This window comes from Prinia subflava, unplaced genomic scaffold (genome assembly GCF_021018805.1).
Source record: "Prinia subflava isolate CZ2003 ecotype Zambia unplaced genomic scaffold, Cam_Psub_1.2 scaffold_63_NEW, whole genome shotgun sequence".
Lineage (NCBI taxonomy): Eukaryota > Metazoa > Chordata > Aves > Passeriformes > Cisticolidae > Prinia > Prinia subflava.
In genome coordinates this window covers 114467-134382 of record NW_026961070.1, presented here as the reverse complement: position 1 = coordinate 134382, position 19916 = coordinate 114467, and the positions used below count along the sequence as shown (strand labels likewise).

Sequence of the window (19916 nt, the reverse complement as noted above, 5' to 3'; positions counted from 1 at the left end):
CCTGGGTGTCCCTGTCACCCCTGGGTGTCCCCTGTCACCCCTGGGTGTCACCTGGGTGTCGGTGTCACCCCTGGGTGTCCCTGTCACCCCTGGGTGTCCCCTGGGTGTCCCCTGTCACCCCTGGGTGTCCCCAAGGCGCAGGTGGCGTTCCTGCAGGCCGAGCGCCGGGGACAGGAGCACCTGAGGGACCCTGGGTGTCACCCCTGGGTGTCCCCTGAGTGTCCCTGTCACCCCTGGGTGTCCCCTGGGTGTCCCCTGGGTGTCGGTGTCACCCCTGGGTGTCGGTGTCACCCCTGGGTGTCCCCAAGGCGCAGGTGGCGTTCCTGCAGGGGACAGGAGCACCTGAGGGACCCTGGGTGTCCCCTGGGTGTCCCCTGGGTGTCGGTGTCACCCCTGGGTGTCGGTGTCACCCTTGGGTGCCCCCTGTCACCCCTGGGTGTCCCTGTCACCCCTGGGTGTCCCCAAGGCGCAGGTGGCGTTCCTGCAGGCCGAGCGCCGGGGACAGGAGCACCTGAGGGACCCTGGGTGTCCCCTGGGTGTCCCTGTCACCCCTGGGTGTCCCCTGGGTGTCGGTGTCACCCCTGGGTGTCCCTGTCACCCCTGGGTGTCCCTGTCACCCTTGGGTGCCCCCTGTCACCCCTGGGTGTCCCCAAGGCGCAGGTGGCGTTCCTGCAGGCCGAGCGCCGGGGACAGGAGCACCTCAAGCTGGACCTGGTGAGGAGGATCCGAATGTTGGAATTCGCCCTCAAACAGGAGAGGTGAGGGCAGGAAAACCCCTGAAAATGGGAAAAAACAGCCAAAACATGGAAAAACAAAATTAAAATTTTAAATATTGGGAATGGGGGAAAAAACGGTGAAAAAATCGGAGAAAAAACGGGGAAATATCACCCAAAAATCACCAAAAAAATCACCCAGAATCACCCCAAAATCACCAAAAAACACCTCAAAAATCACAAAAAAAGACCCCAAAAATCGCCGGGAAAATCCCTAAAAATCACCAGAAAACGTTCCAAAAGAATTCCCAAAAATCACCAAAAAAATCACCAAAAAATCCCCCAAAATCACCAAAAAACGCTCCAAAAATCAGTGAAAAAATCCTTTAAAATCACAAAAAAACCACCCCCAAAATCATAGAAAAAATCCCAAAAAAGACCCTAAAAATCACCAAAAAAACACCCCAAAATCACCAAAAAAATCCTTCAAAATCACCCAAAAAATTACCAAAAAATCCCCAAAAATCACCGAAATAATCCCTAAAAATTCCCCAAACAATCCCCCCAAAATCACAAAAACACCCCAAAAATCACCCCAAAAAAATCTTCAAAATCAGATAAAACACCCAAAAAAATCACTAAAACACACCCTAAAAATCATCCAAAAAATCACCAAAAAATCACAAAAAACCACCCAAAAAATCATCAAAAAAATCACCAAAAATCACAAAAAATCCCCCAAAAACCCCCAAAAATCAGAAAAAAAACCCCAAAAAACCCCACCCAAAACCACCCCAAAAAACTCCCAAAAAATCCCAAAAAACTCCCAAAAAATCCCCAAAAATCAGAAAAAAAACCCCAAAAAATCCCCAAAAATCACCGAAACAATCCCTAAAAATTCCCCCAAACAATCCCCCCAAAATCACAAAAATACCCCAAAAATCACCAAAAAAAATCTTCAAAAATCAGATAAAACATCCAAAAAAATCACTAAAACACACCCTAAAAATCATCCAAAAAATCACCAAAAATCACAAAAAAACACCCAAAAATCATCCAAAAAATCACCAAAAATCACAAAAAAACACCCAAAAATCAGAAAAAAAAAACCAAAAAAACCCACCCAAAACCACCCCAAAAAACTCCCAAAAAATCCCAAAAAGCTCCCAAAAAATCCCCAAAAATCAGAAAAAAAAACCCAAAAAAACCCACCCAAAACCACCCCAAAAAAATCCCAAAAAACTCCCAAAAAATCCCAAAAAACTCCCAAAAAATCCCCAAAAATCAGAAAAAAAACACCCAAAAAATCCCCAAAAATCACCAAAAAACCCCAAAAATCACCCCAAAAATTCATTAAAAATCCCAAAAAACCCCAAATTTCACAAAATTCCCCAAAACTCCCCCAAAAGCCCCAAAATGCCCCAAATTTCATTTTCAGGTCCAAGTACCAGAAGTTGAAGTCGGGGCCGGAGGCGGCGCCAGGGGAGCAGCGCCCGGAGGAGCCGCGTGAGAATCGGGAATTTGGGCAATTTTGGGCATTTTGGGGCATTCTGGGGATTTTGGGGATTTTGGGGATTTTGGGGCTTTTTGGGCATTTTGGGGCTTTTTGGGAATTTTGGGGTTTTTTTGGGTTTTTTGGGATTTTTGGGCTTTTTGGGGATTTTTGGGCATTTTGGGGCTTTTTGGGGATTTTGGGGCTTTTGGGGGATTTTGGGGCTTTTTGGGGGGGATTTGGGGATTTTGGGGCTTTTTTGGGCATTTTGGGGAATTTTGGGGCTTTTTGGGAATTTTGGGGTTTTTTGGGTTTTTTGGGATTTTGGGGCTTTTTGGGGATTTTGGGGAATTTTGGGAATTTTGGGGCTTTTTGGGGATTTTGGGGATTTTGGGGGATTTTGGGGATTTTTAGGGATTTGGGGGGGTTTGGGGCTTTTTGGGGATTTTGGGGATTTTTGGGGATTTTGGGGCTTTTGGGGATTTTGGGGCTTTTGGGGGATTTTGGGGCTTTTTGGGGGGGATTTGGGCTTTTTGGGGCTTTTTGGGCTTTTTGGGGCTTTTTGGGGCTTTTTGGGGATTTTGGAGATTTTTAGGGATTTTGGGGCTTTTTGGGGATTTTGGGGATTTTGGGGGATTTTTTGGGATTTTGGGGGATTTTGGGGATTTTGGAGATTTTTAGGGATTTTGGGGCTTTTTGGGGATTTTGGGGCTTTTGGGGGGATTTGGGTTTTTTTTGGGGGGGATTTGGGGACGTTTTGGGGAGGATTTTGGTTTTTGGGGGGGGTTTGGGTTTTTTTAGGGATTTTGGGCTTTTTGGGGGACATTTGGGGCTTTTGGGGGAGGTTTTGGGTTTTTTGGGGCATTTGGGGCTTTTTTGGGGAGATTTGGGGCTTTTTAGGGGTAATTTTGGGGTTTTTTAGGGATTTTGGGCTTTGGGGGGGATTTGGGGTTTTGAGGGGATTTTGGGCTTTTTGGGGGGGATTTGGGACTTTTTGGCGATTTTGGGACTTTTTGGCGAGATTTGGGGTTTTTTTTGGGGTGATTTTGGGGTTTTTTTGGGGTGATTTTGGAGTGGTTTTTTTGGGGTGATTTTGGGGTGATTTTGGGGTATTTTTGGGGTGATTTTGGGGTATTTTTGGGGTGATTTTGGAGTATTTTTGAGTGGTTTCTTGAGTGGTTTTTTGGGTATTTTTGGGCTATTTTCAGCGTGGTTTTTGGGCTGGTTTTGGGTTGATTTCAGGGTGGTTTGGGATATTTTTGGGTTGATTTTGAGGTATTTTTGGGGGTATTTTGGGGGTGGGTTTTGGGGTACTTTTGAGGTATTTTGGGGTTGATTTTGGGGTATTTTCGGAGTATTTTGAGGGTGGTTTTGGGGGTACTTATGGGGTATTTTTAGATTGGTTTTGGCGTATTTTGGGGTGGTTTTGGGGTATTTTGGGGGTTTCTGACTCCTCTTTTCCCGCAGTGTCCAACGGCCCCGTGGAGCTCGAGGGGGGCTGGAAGGAGGGGAGGCAGCTCCTGCGCCAGTGAGTCCAAATTTGGCATTTTTGGGGTTTTTTGGGCAGATTTTGGGTTTTTTGGGCAGATTTTGGGTTTTTTGGGCAGATTTTGTGATTTTTGAGACATTTTGGGATTTTTTGAGGGGTTTAGGGTGGGAGATTTGGGGGTTTTGAGTGATTTTAGGGGAATTTTGGAGCTTTTTTGGGGTTTGTTTTGATTTTTTTGGAGATTTTGGAGGTGGAATTTGGGGATTTTGGGGGATTTTTGGGGTCAGGGGGGTTTGGAGGTTTTTAGGTAATTTTTAAATTATTTTTGAGCAATTTCTGAGGAATTTTGGGGCAATTTTTGCAGAATTTTTGGAGGATTTTTAGGAGAATTTTGGAGATTTTTGAGCAATTTTTGAGGAGGTTTTTTGGGACATTTTTGGAGGATTTTTCCAGAATTTTGAAGATTTTTGTGAAATTTTTGCAGAATTTTTGGGAGAATTTTTGGGGTTTTAGGGGCAGTTTTGTGAGGGTTTTTTGGGGATTTTTTTGGGAATTTTGGGTGGGAATTTTGGGAATTTTTTGTGGAATTTTTTCCGGATTTTTGGGATTTTTTTGGGAGGGAAAATTTGAAATTTCAGGGGAATTTTGGGGAGAATTTTGGGGAATTTTGGGCTTTTTTGGAGGGAAATTTCGACTTTTCAGGGGGAATTTTGGGGCATTTTGGGGCGAATTTTGGTGGAATTTTGGGAGGGAAATTTTGAATTTTGGGGGGGATTTTTGGGCCATTTTGGGATGGATTTTGCTTCAATTTTGGGCAATTTTTTGGGAGAAAAATTCTGAATTTCCAGAGGGATTTTTGAGGCAGATTTTGCTGGAATTTTGGGGGATTTTTGGAAGGGAAATTTTGACTTTTTTGGGGCAATTTTGGGAGCATTTTGAGGCAGGTCTCAGAGGAATTGTGGAATTTTTTGGGGATGGAAATTCCGAATTTTTGTGGAAATTTTTTGGCCATTTTTGGGATAGATTTTACTGCAATTTTGGGCGATTTTTTGGGAGAAAAATTCTGAATTTTTGGGGTGATTTTTACATCATTTTAACCCAGATTTTTATAGAATTCCGCGATTTTTTTCGGGGAAAATTCTGAATTTTTTCGCAAATTTTCCCTCTGCGCCTTTTCAACCATTCCCCAACCCCTCAAAATTCCCAAAAATTCCCAAAATTTCCTAAATTTTCCCCAAATTTCCCGCAGGTACCTGGAGGAGGTTGGCTACAGCGACACCATCCTGGACATGCGGTCCCGGCGCCTCCGCTCCCTGCTGGGCCGGAGCCCCCCCGGGAACCCCGAAAATCCCAAAATTCCCGAAATTCCCGGAATTCCCGAAATTCCCGGGAGCCCCCCCTCCCCTCCCCCGCCCGGGGAGTCGCTGCTGCTGCGCAGGATCGAGGAGCAGATCCAGAGGTTTGGGGGAAAATTTGGGGATTTTGGGGAAATTTTGGGAATTTTGGGGGGAATTTGGGAAATTTGGGAATTTTGGGGGGAATTTGGGGGAAATTTTGGAATTTTGGGGAATTGGGGGAATTTTGGGGGAAATTTTGGGAATTTGGGGGGAAATTTTGGGAATTTTCGGGAATTTTTTGGGAAAATTCAGGAATTTTTGGGAATTTTGGGGGAATTTTGGGGGAAAATTTTAGGAATTTTGGGGGAATTTTGGGGGAAATTTTGGGAATTTGGGGAATTTTGGGGGAATTTGGGGGAAATTCATGGGGAATTTGGGAGTTTGGGGGAATTTCGGGAATTTTAGGGAAAATTGGGGGATTTTGGGGGAAAATTTTGGGGATTTTGGGGGAAAATTTGGCGGAAATTTGGGGGAAAATTCGGGATTTTGGGGGATTTGGGGGAAATTTTGGGAATTTGGGGAATTTTGGAGGGAAATTTGGGAATATTTGGGGGAAATTTTGGGAATTTTGGGGGAAATTTGGGAATTTTGGGGGGATTTTGGGGAAAATTCTGGGAATTTTGGGGGAAATTTGGGAATTTTGGGGAAATTTCGGAATTTTGGGGAAATTCAGGGGAGTTTGGGGGAATTTTAGGGGAATTTTGGAGGAAATTTGGGAGACATTTTGGAATTTTGGGGAAAATTTTGGGGAGAATTTGGGGAATTTTGGGGGAAATTCGGGAATTTTGGGGGAATTTGAGAATTTTGGGAGGTTTGGGGATTTTTTGGGGTGGGATTTGGGGTTTTTTTTTAGACTTGGGGGGTTTTTCCGGGAATTTGGGGGGTTTTTGGGATTTGGGATTTTTTTTAAGGTTTTTGGGATTTGTTTAGGGAATTTTGGGGGTTTTTTTTAGGGAAGTTTGGAGGGTTTTGCTGGGATTTGTTGGGTTTTTCCTGGGATTTGGGGGGGTTTTTTGGGATTTTTTTAGGGAATATTTAGGGATATTTTTAGGGAATTTTTGGGATTTTTTTAGGGAATTTTTGGGATTTTTTTAGGGAATTTTAGGAATTTTTTTAGGGAATTTTTTGGGATTTTTTTAAGGAGTTTTTGGGACTTTTTCCAGGAATTTTTGGGAGTTTTTTAGGGAATTTTTGGGGGGGGGCGGGTTAGGGAATTTTGGGGGTTTTTTCTGGGATTTTGGGGGGGGTTTCCTGGGTTTTGGGAGTTTTAGGATTTTTTAGAGGTTTTGGGATTTTTTGGGGGGGGTTGGTGGCATTTGGAGCTTTTTGCTGGAATTTTAGGGGGTTTTACTGGAATTTTGGGGTTTTTTAGGGAGTTTGGGGGGATTTTTTGTGGGATTTTGGGGTTTCTTTTGCTGGGATTTGGGGATTTTAAAGGGAATTTTTGGGGGGTGTTTTCTGGGATTTGGGGGGTTTTTTAGAGAATTTTGGAATTTTTTTCTGGAATTTTGATGGTTTTAGGAAATTTAGGTGCAATTTTTGTGGATTTTTTGGGATTCCTTGCAGGATTCGGAAATTCCTCCTGAATTCTTTAGGATTTCTCCTAAAATTTTGAATTTTCCAGGAATTTTCCATCATTTTTAATGTGATTTTTTGCGGGTTTTTTCTCTATTTTTTCCCCTTTTTTGGGTTTTTTTCCCACTTTTTACCCCAAAATTCCCAATTTTTTTTCCAGGAACGCCGGGAAGGAGCCGGAGCCGGGGCTCAGCCCCTCCCCCCCTGACGAGGACAGCGATGAAGAGGAGGAGCCCGAGGGCCCCTCCCCCACCCCGGGCCCTCCCCACCCCCACAGGAGGGGAAAGGTCCGGAATTCCCAAAAATTCCCAAAATTCTGGGGCATTTTAGGGATTTTTGGGGGATTTTTAAGGAATTTTGGGGAATTTGGGGGGGATTTTTAAGGAATATTTTTCCTCTTTTTTCCCATTTTTCCTCTTTTTTTCTCACTTTTCTCCCATTTTTTCTCCCATTTTCTCATATTTGTCCCATTATTCCCCATTTTTTTTCCATTTTTCCCTTTTTCCCACTTTTCTTTCATTTTTCTCATTTTCTCCCCATTTTTCTCCCATTTTTCTCTCTTTTTTCTCCCATTTTTCTCCATTTTTTCCCATTTTTTCTCCCATTTTTTCCCATTTTTTCTTCCTTTATCCCATTTTTTCTCCCATTTTTTTCCTCCCCTTTTTTTCCCATTTTTTCTCCCATTTTTCTCCCATTTTTTCCCATTTTTCTCTGTTTTTCCCATTTTTCTCCCCTTTTTCCCCATTTTCCCCTTTTTCTCATTTCTGTTCCCTTTCTTCCATTTTTCTCTGTTTTTGTCCCTTTTTTCCCCATTTTTCCCCATTTTCCTCCTATATTTCCCTCTTTTTTTCACATTTTCCTCCTTTTTTTTCCAATTTTTTCCCATTTTTCCCCACTTTTCCCCATTTTTCCCCATTTTTCCCATTTCCTCCCATTTTTTCTCCCATTTTTTCCCATTTTCCCCATTTTTTCTCCCATTTATTTTTCCAATGTTTCCCATTTTTCTCCCATTTTTCCCGGTTTTTTTCCACACTTTCCTCCCTTTTTTTTTTTCCAATTTTTCCCCATTTTTCCCCATTTTTCTCCCATTTTTCCCTGGTTTTTTCCACATTCTTCTCCCTTTTTTTTTCCAATTTTTTTCCAAATTTTCCCCCATTTTTTTCCCTTTTATCCATTTTCTCCCATTTTTCCCCATTTCCCGCTGTCCCCTCCTGTCCCCTCTGTCCCCGCTGTCCCCTCCTGTCCCCTCCTGTCCCCTCTGTCCCCTCTGTCCCCTCTGTCCCCGCTGTCCCCTCTGTCCCCTCCTGTCCCCTCTGTCCCCTCTGTCCCCTCTGTCCCCTCCCGTCCCCTGTGTCCCCCTCTGTCCCTCTGTCCCCTCTGTCCCCTCCTGTCCCCTCTGTCCCCTCTGTCCCTCTGTCCCTCTGTCCCCTCTGTCCCCTCTGTCCCCGCTGTCCCCTGTGTCCCCGCTGTCCCCAGGGTGTCCCCAGGGTCCCCGAGGATGACGATGACGATGACGATGACGATGACGATGACGAGGATGAAGATGAGGACGAGGAGGACTCCGAGGACGCCCTGGGGGAGTTCGACTTCCTGGGGACACCTGGGGACAGCACAGGTGAGACCTGGGGACACCTGGGGACAGCTGGGGACATTGGGGACATTGGGGACACCTGGGGACAACTGGGACACATCTGGGGACACCTGGGACACATCTGGGACACCTGGGGACATTGGGGACACCTGGGGACAGCACAGGTGAGACAGGGACACACGTGGGGACACAGCTGGGGACACACCTGGGGACATTGGGGACAGGAGGGGACACCTGGGGACACCTGGGGACAGCACAGGTGAGACAGGGACACACCTGGGGACAGCTGGGGACAGCACAGGTGAGACAGGGGGACACCTGGGGACACTTTTGGGACACTTTGGGGACACTCGTGTCCCCTCCCGCCGTTGTCACAGGGAGTCACCGGTGCCACCTGCGGGACGGGGACCTGGCGCCAGCGCGGCCACCACGGCCACCCGAAGGTAGGGACAGGGCTGGCACCTGTGACACCTGTGTCACCTGTGTGTCACCTGTGTCACCTGTGTGTCACCTGTGTCACCTGTGTGGCACCTGTGGCACCTGTGTCACCTGTGTGTCACCTGTGCGACACCTGTGTGTCACCTGTGTGTCACCTGTGTCACCTGTGTGCCACCTGTGTCACCTGAGGGGTTTTTGTGTCCCCAGGGCCACCCCCATTGTCTCCTTTGTCCCCATGTCCCCTCAGTGTCCCCTCAGTGTCCCCAATGTCACCAATGTCCCCTCAGTGTCCCCACTGTCCCCAATGTCCCCTCTGTCCCCTCAGTGTCCCCTCAGTGTCCCCTCAGTGTCCCCACTGTCCCCAATGTCCCCTCTGTCCCCTCTGTCCCCAGCTGTCCCTCCGCAGCCGCTGGCCCTGGACGGCCTCGGGGACCTGGCGGAGCTGACGGTGACAAACGACGGCGACGGCGGCGACGTGAGGGACACGCGCCACCCCCTGTCCCCAAAGTGTCCCCAAGGGCCACCCCCTGTCCCCAAGGTGTCCCCAAGGGCCACCCCCTGTCCCCAAGGTGTCCCCAAGGGCCACCCCCTGTCCCCAAGGGCCACCGTGCCACCCCCTTGTCCCCAGAGTGTCCCCAGGGGCCACCCCCTGTCCCCAAAGTGACCCCAAGGGCCACCCCCTTGTCCCCAGAGTATCCCCAGGGTGTCCCTAAGGGCCACCACGCCACCCCTGTGTCCCCAAGGGCCACCCCCGTGTCCCCAAAGTGTCCCCGAGGGCCACCCCCATGTCCCCAAGAGCCACCCCGTGTCCCCAGCATGTCCCCAATGTCCCCAGGGTGTCCCCAAGTGCCAGCCCCCCCTCCAGGTGTCCCCACTGTCCCCGCGGCGCAGCTGGAGCCAATCCCCAATGTCCCCAGAGTGTCCCCATCGTGTCCCCAAGTGCCACCTGTCCCCACAGGTGTCCCCGCTGTCCCCTCGGCGCAGCTGGAGCCAATCCCCAATGTCCCCAGAGTGTCCCCAGCTGTCCCCAAGTGCCACCTGTCCCTGCAGGTGTCCCCGCTGTCCCCGCAGCGCATCTGGAGCCAATCCCCAATGTCCCCAGAGTGTCCCCAGCTGTCCCCAAGTGCCACCCTCCCCGCAGGTGTCCCCGCTGTCCCCTCGGCGCAGCTGGAGCCAATCCCCAATGTCCCCAGAGTGTCCCCAGGGTGTCCCCAAGTGCCACCCTCCCCTCCAGGTGTCCCCGCTGTCCCCTCGGCGCAGCTGGAGCCCGCGCCTGGCCTCAGTGTCCCCATTGTCCCCAAGTGCCACCCTGTCCCCGCAGGTGTCCCCGCTGTCCCCGCAGCGCATCTGGAGCCAATCCCCAATGTCCCCAGAGTGTCCCCATCGTGTCCCCAAGTGCCACCTGTCCCTGCAGGTGTCCCCGCTGTCCCCGCAGCGCATCTGGAGCCAATCCCCATTGTCCCCAGAGTGTCCCCATCGTGTCCCCAAGTGCCACCTGTCCCTGCAGGTGTCCCCGCTGTCCCCTCGGCGCAGCTGGAGCCCGCGCCTGGCCTCAGTGTCCCCATTGTCCCCAAGTGCCACCCTGTCCCCGCAGGTGTCCCCGCTGTCCCCTCGGCGCAGCTGGAGCCAATCCCCATTGTCCCCAGAGTGTCCCCAGCTGTCCCCAAGTGCCACCCTCCCCTCCAGGTGTCCCCGCTGTCCCCTCGGCGCAGCTGGAGCCCGCGCCTGGCCTCAGTGTCCCCATTGTCCCCAAGTGCCACCCTGTCCCTCCAGGTGTCCCCGCTGTCCCCTCGGCGCAGCTGGAGCCAATCCCCATTGTCCCCAGAGTGTCCCCAGCTGTCCCCAAGTGCCACCCTCCCCTCCAGGTGTCCCCGCTGTCCCCTCGGCGCAGCTGGAGCCCGCGCCTGGCGCTGCGCGGTCACCTGGACGCGGTGCGGGCGGTGGCCTTTGTCCCCTGTCACCCGGCGTTGGTGACAGCGTCCGAGGACGCCACCCTCAAGCTCTGGAACCTGCAGGGGGCGCTGGGCCCCAAGCGGTGGGTGACACTGGGTGACACTGGGTGGCACCGGGTGGCACCGGGTGGCACCGGGTGGCACAGGGTGACAGGGGGGTGGCAGGCGCCATTGTCACCCGTTGTCACCGGGTTTTGTCCCCTGTGTCCCCTCAGGAGCGCGGCGCAGGACGTGGAGCCGGTGTACGCCTTCCGCGGGCACAGGTCGGTCACCACGGTGGCACCGGGGTGGCATCAAAGTGGCACTAAAGTGTCACCAAAGTGTCTCTGAAGTGGCACCAGAGTGGCACTAAAGTGTCACCAAAGTGTGACCAAAGTGGCACCAAAGCGTCACCGAGGAGTCACAAAAGTGGCACCAAAGCGGCGCCGGAGTGGCACCAGAGTGACACTGAGGTGGCATCAAAGTGTCACTAAAATGTCACTGAAGTGTCACCTGAGTGTCTCTGAAGTGGCATCAAAGTGTCACCAAGGAGTCACAAAAGTGTCACCAAAGTGTGACCAGAATGGCACTAAAATGTCACTGAAGTGTCACCTGAGTGTCACCAAAGTGGCACCGGAGTGTGCCCAGAGTGGCACCAAAGTGTGACCAAGGTGTCACCAAAGTGTCACCAGAGTGTCACTAAAGTGTCATTAAAGTGTGCCCAAAGTGGCACCAAAGTGTCACTGAACTGTCACCAAGGTGTCACCGAAGGGTGACCAGAGTGTCACTAAAATGGCACCAGAGTGGCCCTAAAGTGGCATCAAAGTGTCACTAAAGTGTCATTAAAGTGTGACCAGAGCGACACCAGAGTGGCACCAGAGTGGCCCTAAAGTGTCACCAAAGTGTCACTAAAGTGTCATTAAAGTGTGACCAGAGCGGCACCAGAGCGGCACCAGAGTGGCACAGGTGACACACAGGTGCCACAGGTCACACAGGTGACACACAGGTCACACAGGTGGCACAGGTGACACAGGTCACACAGGTGACACACAGGTCACACAGGTGCCACACAGGTGACACAGGTGCCGGTGTCTCTGCGGTCACTCCTGTCCCTCTGTCCCCATGGCAGGGGCCCTGTACTGGTGGTGGTGGTGGCACCAGGTGACCCCACAGGTGACACAGGAGGTGACACAGGCGACAGGTGCCGGTGTCTCTGTGGTGACTCTCTCTGTCCCCATGGCAGGGGCCCCGTGCTGGCGGTGGCGGTGGCACCAGGTGACCCCGCAGGTGGCACAGGAGGTGACACAGGTGGCACAGGAGGTGACACAGGTGACACAGGAGGTGGCACAGGTGACACAGGTGTCACCGGGCTGTGCTGCAGCGCCGGCCTGGACGCTCAGATCCGCTGCTGGCGCCTGCCCCGGCTGGACAGCGACCCCTACCAGGGCTACGGTGGGTGGCACCTGGGGACACCTGGGGACACCTGGGGACACACCTGGGGACACCTGGGGACAGCTGGGACACACCTGGGATACCTGGGGACACCTGGGGACACACCTGGGGACAGCTGGGGACACACCTGGGATACCTGGGGACACCTGGGGACACACCTGGGGACAGCTGGGACACACCTGGGATACCTGGGGACACCTGGGGACACACCTGGGGACACCTGGGACACACCTGGGATACCTGGGGACACCTGGGGACACACCTGGGGACAGCTGGGGACACACCTGGGACACCTGGGGACACCTGGGGACACACCTGGGGACAGCTGGGGACAGCTGGGGACACACCTGGGATACCTGGGGACACACCTGGGACACCTGGGGACACACCTGGGGACAGCGGGGGTGGCACCTGGGGACACCTGGGACACACCTGGGACACCTGGGGACACACCTGGGGATGCACCTGGGACACCTGGGGACAGCGGGGGGTGGCACCTGGGACACACTTGAGGACACACCTGGGACACACATGGGACACCTGGGGACACACATGGGACACCTGGGGACAGCAGGGGAAACTGGGGATGGCACCTGGGGACACCTGGGGACAGGGGGAGACATTGAGGGGACACTTGGGACATTGGAGGTGGTATTTGGGGACATTGTGTGGTGGCATTGGGGGTGTGGTGGCACCTGGGGAGACCGGAGGGTGGCACCTGGGGACACTCAGGAACATCAGGGGGGCACCTGGGGACACTTGGGGACATTGGGGGTGGCACCTGGGGACACTTGGGGGCACGTGGGGACACCAGATATTGTGGGGGCACTTGGGGACATTGGGGTGGCACTTGCGGATATCAGGGTGGCATTTGGGGACAATGGGGGTGGTGGCACTTGGGGGCCCTTCGGGACACTCCCAAATGTCCCGTCACTGTCCCCAATCCCCCCCAATGTCCCCCCAGTGTCCCCACTGTCCCCTCACTGTCCCCTCACTGTCTCCTCTGTCCTTCACTGTCCCTACTGTCCCTTCACTGTCCCCTCTGTCCCCTCACTGTCCCCAATGTCCCCTCTGTCCCCATTGTCCTCAATGTCCCCATTGTCCCCCATGTCCCCAATGTCCCCAGTGTCCCCATTGTCCCCTCTGTCCCCTCACTGTCCCCAATGTCCCCAATGTCCCCTCTGTCCCCATTGTCCTCAATGTCCCCAATGTCCCCTCTGTCCCCAATGTCCCCTCTGTCCCCAATGTCCCCAATGTCCCCAATGTCCCCAATGTCCCCATTGTCCCCAATGTCCCCAAATGTCCCCTCTGTCCCCAATGTCCCCTCTGTCCCCAATGTCCCCTATGTCCCCAAATGTCCCCAATGTCCCCTCTGTGTCCCCAGACCCGTCGGTTCTCCGGGGGCTCCTCCTGGGTCACTCTGACGCCGTTTGGTCGCTGGCGTTCGACAGCACCGGGCGACGCCTGGCATCGGCCTCTGCCGACGGCACCGTGCGCCTCTGGGACACACCTGGGGACACACCTGGGGACATCGGGGACACACCTGGGGACAGTGGCACCTGGACTGGTACCTGTCTGAGCGTGCTGGATGGGCACAAAGGTGAGGGGGACACACCTGGGGACACACCTGGGCAGGCGGTGCCTGGCCTCGGCCTCTGCCGACGGCACCGTGCGCCTCTGGGACACACCTGGGGACATCGGGGACACACCTGGGCATGGTGGCACCTGGACTGGCACCTGTCTGAGCGTGCTGGATGGGCACAAAGGTGAGAGGGACACACCTGGGGACATCGGGGACACACCTGGGCACACCTGGGCAGGCAGTGCCTGGCCTTGGCCTCTGCTGACGGCACCGTGCGCCTCTGGGACACACCTGGGGACATCGGGGACACACCTGGGCACGGTGGCACCTGCCTCAGTGTCCTGGACGGGCACAAAGGTGAGAGGGACACACCTGGGGACACCTGAGGGTGGCACCTGGCACGGCACCTGTCTGAGTGTGCTGGACGGGCACAAAGGTGAGGGGGACACACCTTGGGACATTGGGGACACACCTGGGGACACACCTGGGGACACACCTGGGCACGGTGGCACCTGCCTCAGTGTCCTGGACGGGCACAAAGGTGAGAGGGACACACCTGGGCACACCTGGGGACACACCTGGGGACACACCTGGGCACACCTGGGGACACCTGAGGGTGGCACCTGGCACGGCACCTGTCTGAGTGTGCTGGACGGGCACAAAGGTGAGGGGGACACACCTGGGGACATCGGGGACACACCTGGGCATGCTGGGGACACACCTTGGGGGACACAACCAGGCACATTGGGGACACACCTGGGGGGACACACCTGTCACACCTGTCCTGTTTTGTGTCTCACCTGTCCCCTCACCTGTCACACCTGTCCTGTTTGGTGTCTCACCTGTCTCACCTGCAGATCACGGTGTCCCCACCTCGGTGGCCTTCGTCCCCTCCCACCCCTCCCAGCTCGTCGCCGGCTTCCGCTCAGGTGCCACCGTCCTCTACGACCTCGAGGCCACCAAGGCCACCCTGGTGTCCCCAAACGGCGGTGAGTGACCCCCCCAGGTGTCCCCAAGGGTCACCTGAACCCCCCCGGTGTCCCCAAGGGTCACCTGAGATCACCTGAACCCCCCCACAATGGCCCCAAAGATCACCTGAACACCCCCAATGTCCCCAAGGGCCACCTGAGGGTCCCAAGGGTCACCTTGGTGTCTCCACCTCTCCCCAGCTGTCCCCAGCTGTCCCCAGGTATCCCCAGGTGTTTCAGATGTGTCCCCCTGTCCCCACAGGTGGCAGTGCCCAGGTGTCTCAGGTGTGTCCCCAGCTGTCCCCAGGTGTCTCAGGTGTCCCCAGGTGTCTCAGGTGTATCCCCAGGTGTCCCCAGCTGTCCCCAGGTGTGTCAGGTGTGTCCCCAATGTCCCCCTGTCCCCGCAGGTGGCAGTGCCCAGGTGAACCAGGTGTCCCCCATGTCCCCAGGTGTCTCAGGTGTGTCCCCAGGTGTCCCCAATGTCCCCAAATGTCCCCGCAGGTGGCAGTGCCCAGGTGAACCAGGTGTGTCCCCAGGTGTCCCAGGTGTCCCCAGGTGTCTCAGGTGTATCCCCAGGTGTCCCCAGCTGTCCCCAGCTGTCCCCAGGTGTGTCTCAGGTGTCCCCAATGTCCCCAAATGTCCCCGCAGGTGGCAGTGCCCAGGTGAACCAGGTGCTCGCCCACCCCTGGCAGCCTCTGACCATCACAGCCAGCGACGACCGCGCCATTCGTTACCTGGACAACCGCACAGGTGAGTCATTAGCGGGGTTAATTAGCGCTAATTAGGGGGAGCGGCTGCGCTGGGGGTGATTGGCTTCGTTAGGGGGTAATTATGGGGTTAATTAGCACCAATTAGGGGGGAGCAGCTGCGCTGGGAGCTAATTAGGTTTGTTAGAGGGTAATTAAGGGGGTAATTAGCTACGTTGGGGGTGATTAGCTTCATTAGCACTAATTAGAGGAGGTCAGTTGAGTTAGGACATAATTAACTTTATTAGGGGGTTACTATGGAGACAATTAGATTCATTAGGGCTAATTATGGGGTGATAAACTTCATTAGCACTAATTAGGGGTGATCAGCTGTGTTAAGGAGCAATTGGGGTAATTAACTTCATTAGGGGGTAATTATGGGGGTGATTGGCTTCATTAGTGCTAATTAGGGGGGATGGGCTGCTTTATTGAGGTAATTAGGGATAATTACCTTTATCAGTGTGATTGGAGTACTTAAGAGATTATCTTTATTTGGTTTAATTAGGAGTTAATTGGGAAAATTAGGGAGTAATTAGCTTTATTGGGGCAATTAAGGGTAATTGGCTTTATTGGGATAATTGAGGGCTAATCAGTAATTGGGTCAAAATCTTTTAGGCCACGCCCCATAGCCAAGTCCCCTCCCCCTTTGCTGACCACGCCCTCTTAGGCCACGCCCATCACTGACCACGCCCCTTTGCTGTGTGATGGCCACGCCTCATCACAGAGGCCCCGCCCCTTTCCTGACCACGCCCCTTTGCTGTGTGATGGCCACGCCTCATCACAGAGGCCCCGCCCCTTTCCTGACCACGCCCATTTAGGCCACACCCCATTGGCTGTACACTGTAATGCCACGCCCCCTCGCTGACCACGCCCCCTCGCTGACCACGCCCCCTCGCTGACCACGCCCCTGTCTGGCCCCGCCCCCAGGTCAGGTGGTTCACTCCATGGTCGCTCACCTGGACGCCGTCACCTGCCTGGCCCTGGACCCCAGCGGAGCCTTCCTGCTGTCCGGCAGTGAGTGACCCCTGAGTGACCCCTGAGTGACCGCTGAGTGACCCCTGAGTGACCCCTGAGTGACCGCTGAGTGACCCTGAGTGACCACTGAGTGACCCTTGAGTGACCCCTGAGTGACCACTGAGTGACCCTTGAGTGACCCTGAGTGACCGCTGAGTGACCCCTGAGTGACCCCTGAGTGACCCCTGAGTGACCACTGAGTGACCCTGAGTGACCACTGAGTAACCACTGACTGACCACTGAGTGACCCTGAGTGACCCCTGAGTGACCCTGAGTGACCCTGAGTGACCCTGAGTGACCACTGAGTGACCCTTGAGTGACCCTGAGTGACAGCTGAGTGACCCCTGAGTGACCCCTGAGTGACCGCTGAGTGACCCTGAGTGACCAATGAGTGACCCCTGAGTGACCCCTGAGTGACCACTGAGTGACCCTGAGTGACCGCTGAGTGACCCTGAGTGACCCTGAGTGACCAATGAGTGACCAGTGAGTGACCCTGAGTGACCCCTGAGTGACCCTGAGTGAACCCTGAGTGACCCCTGAGTGACCGCTGAGTGACCAATGAGTGACCCTGAGTGACCGCTGAGTGACCCCTGAGTGACCGCTGAGTGAGCCCTGAGTGACCCCTGAGTGACCCCTCAGTGACCCCTGAGTGACCCCTGAGTGACCCCTGAGTGACCCCTGAGTGACCACTGAGTGACCGCTGAGTGACCCCTGAGTGACCGCTGAGTGACCACTGAGTGACCCCTGAGTGACCAATGAGTGACCCCTGAGTGATCACTGAGTGACCCCTGAGTGACCCTGAGTGACCCCTGAGTGACCCTGAGTGACCCTGAGTGACCCCTGAGTGACCACTGAGTGACCCTGAGTGACCAATGAGTGACCACTGAGTGACCCTGAGTGACCCCTGACCCCTGAGTGACCCCTGAGTGACCGCTGAGTGACCCTGAGTGACCCTGAGTGACCAATGAGTGACCAGTGAGTGACCCTGAGTGACCCTGAGTGACCCCTGAGTGACCCCTGAGTGACCACTGAGTGACCCCTGAGTGACCAATGAGTGACCACTGAGTGACCACTGAGTGACCCCTGAGTGACCCTGAGTGACCAATGAGTGACCCCTGAGTGACCCCTGAGTGATCCCTGAGTGACCGCTGAGTGATCCCTGAGTGACCCCTGAGTGACCCCTGAGTGACCCCTGAGTGACCACTGAGTGACCAATGAGTGACCAATGAGTGACCACTGAGTGACCCCTGAGTGACCCCTGAGTGACCCTGAGTGACCACTGAGTGACCCCTGAGTGACCCCTGAGTGACCCCTGAGTGACCCCTGAGTGACCCCTGAGTGACTGCTGAGTGACCCCTGAGTGACCCTGAGTGACCCCTGAGTGACCAATGAGTGATCCTGAGTGACCACTGAGTGACCCCTGAGTGTCCAATGAGTGACCCCTGAGTGACCCTGAGTGACCCCTGAGTGACCAATGAGTGATCCTGAGTGACCACTGAGTGACCCCTGAGTGTCCAATGAGTGACCCTGAGTGACCCCTGAGTGACCCCTGAGTGACCCCTGAGTGACCAATGAGTGACCGCTGAGTGACCCTGAGTGACCCCTGAGTGACCACTGAGTGACCGCTGAGTGACCCCTGAGTGACCGCTGAGTGACCCTGAGTGACCCCTGGGTGACCCCTGAGTGACCCCTGAGTGACCAATGAGTGACCCCTGAGTGACCAATGAGTGACCAATGAGTGACCCTGAGTGACCCCTGAGTGACCCCTTAGTGACCCCTGAGTGACCCCTGAGTGACCCCTGAGTGACCCTGAGTGACCCCTGAGTGACCCCTGAGTGACCACAGAGTGACCCCTGAGTGACCCTGAGTGACCCCTCAGTGACCCTGAGTGACCCCTGAGTGACCCCTCAGTGACCCCTCAGTGACCCCTCAGTGACCCTGAGTGACCCTGAGTGACCCCTGAGTGACCCCTGAGTGACCCCTGAGTGACCACTGAGTGACCGCTGAGTGACCCCTGAGTGACCGCTGAGTGACCCTGAGTGACCCCTGAGTGACCGCTGAGTGACCAATGAGTGACCCCTGAGTGACCAATGAGTGACCAATGAGTGACCCTGAGTGACCCCTGAGTGACCCTGAGTGACCCTGAGTGACCCCTGAGTGACCCCTGAGTGACCCTGAGTGACCCCTGAGTGACCCCTGGGTGACCCCTGAGTGACATCTGAGTGACCCCTGAGTGACCCCTGAGTGACCCTGAGTGACCCCTGAGTGACCCCTGAGTGACCCTTGAGTGACCCCTGACCCCTGAGTGACCCTGAGTGACCCCTGAGTGACCCCTGAGTGACCCCTGAGTGACCCCTGAGTGACCCTGAGTGACCCCTGGGTGACCCCTGGGTGACCGCTGTTCCCTCTGCCAATGGCACCTGTGCCACCTCACCTGTGTCACCTGTGTCCCCTGTGTCCCCTGTGTCTCACCTGTGTCACCTGTTTGTCCCCAGGTCACGACTGCTCTCTCCGTTTGTGGCACCTGTCCGGGGGTACCTGTGTGCAGGAGCTCCCCTGTGTCCCCTGTGTCTCACCTGTGTCTCACCTGTCCCCTCTCTGTCCCCAGGTCACGACTGCTCCCTGCGCCTGTGGCACCTGTCGGGGGGTACCTGTGTGCAGGAGCTCCCCTGTCTCACCTGTGTCACACCTGTCCCCTCTCTGTCCCCAGGTCACGACTGCTCCCTGCGCCTGTGGCACCTGTCGGGGGGTACCTGTGTGCAGGAGCTCCCCTGTGTCTCACCTGTGTCCCCTGTGTCACCTGTTTGTCCCCAGGTCACGACTGCTCCCTGCGCCTGTGGCACCTGTCCGGGGGTACCTGTGTGCAGGAGCTCCCCTGTGTCCCCTGTGTCACACCTGTCCCCTCTCTGTCCCCAGGTCACGACTGCTCCCTGCGCCTGTGGCACCTGTCCGGGGGTACCTGTGTGCAGGAGCTCCCCGCCCATCGCCGGAAGCACCACGAGTCCGTTCTCGCCGTCGCCTTCCACCCGCGCCGCGCCCTCGGTGCCAGCGCCGGCGCCGACGGGCTGGCCAAGGTGTTCGTGTGACACACCTGGGGACACCTGGGCACACCTGGGGATGCACCTGGGGACAGCTGGAGACACCTGGGGACACCTGGGGACACCTGTATGCACACCTGGGGACACCTGTATGCACACCTGGGGACAGCTGGATGCACCTGGGGACACCTGTATGCACACCTGGGGACAGCTGGATGCACCTGGGGACAGCTGGAGACGCACCTGAGGACGCACCTGGGGACACCTGGGGACACCTCAGTGCATCTGGGGACAGCTGGAGACACCTGGGGACACCTGGGGACACCTGTATGCACACCTGGGGACACCTGTATGCACACCTGGGGACAGCTGGATGCACCTGGGGACACCTGTGTGCACACCTGGGGACAGCTGGATGCACCTGGGGACAGCTGGAGACGCACCTGAGGACGCACCTGGGGACACCTGGGGACACCTCAGTGCATCTGGG

The 19916-nt window shown here is 54.9% G+C and overlaps 1 protein-coding gene across 1 annotated transcript; it reads left to right on the top strand.

Annotated features, from left to right (window-relative positions):
- Positions 1-6: 6 nt before the first annotated feature.
- Positions 7-19520, top strand: LOC134565649 (striatin-4-like; the record flags this gene model as incomplete). Its single annotated transcript, XM_063425280.1, has 19 exons — positions 7-758; positions 2152-2219; positions 3673-3733; positions 4944-5153; positions 6827-6953; positions 8143-8281; positions 8635-8700; positions 9088-9170; positions 9930-10289; positions 10382-10468; positions 10561-10730; positions 10863-10910; positions 11870-12078; positions 13463-13599; positions 13679-13844; positions 14518-14649; positions 15277-15378; positions 16302-16388; positions 19305-19520. Coding segments are annotated over 19 exons (3174 nt in total), but the record flags the coding sequence as incomplete, so codon positions are not given.
- Positions 19521-19916: the final 396 nt, after the last annotated feature.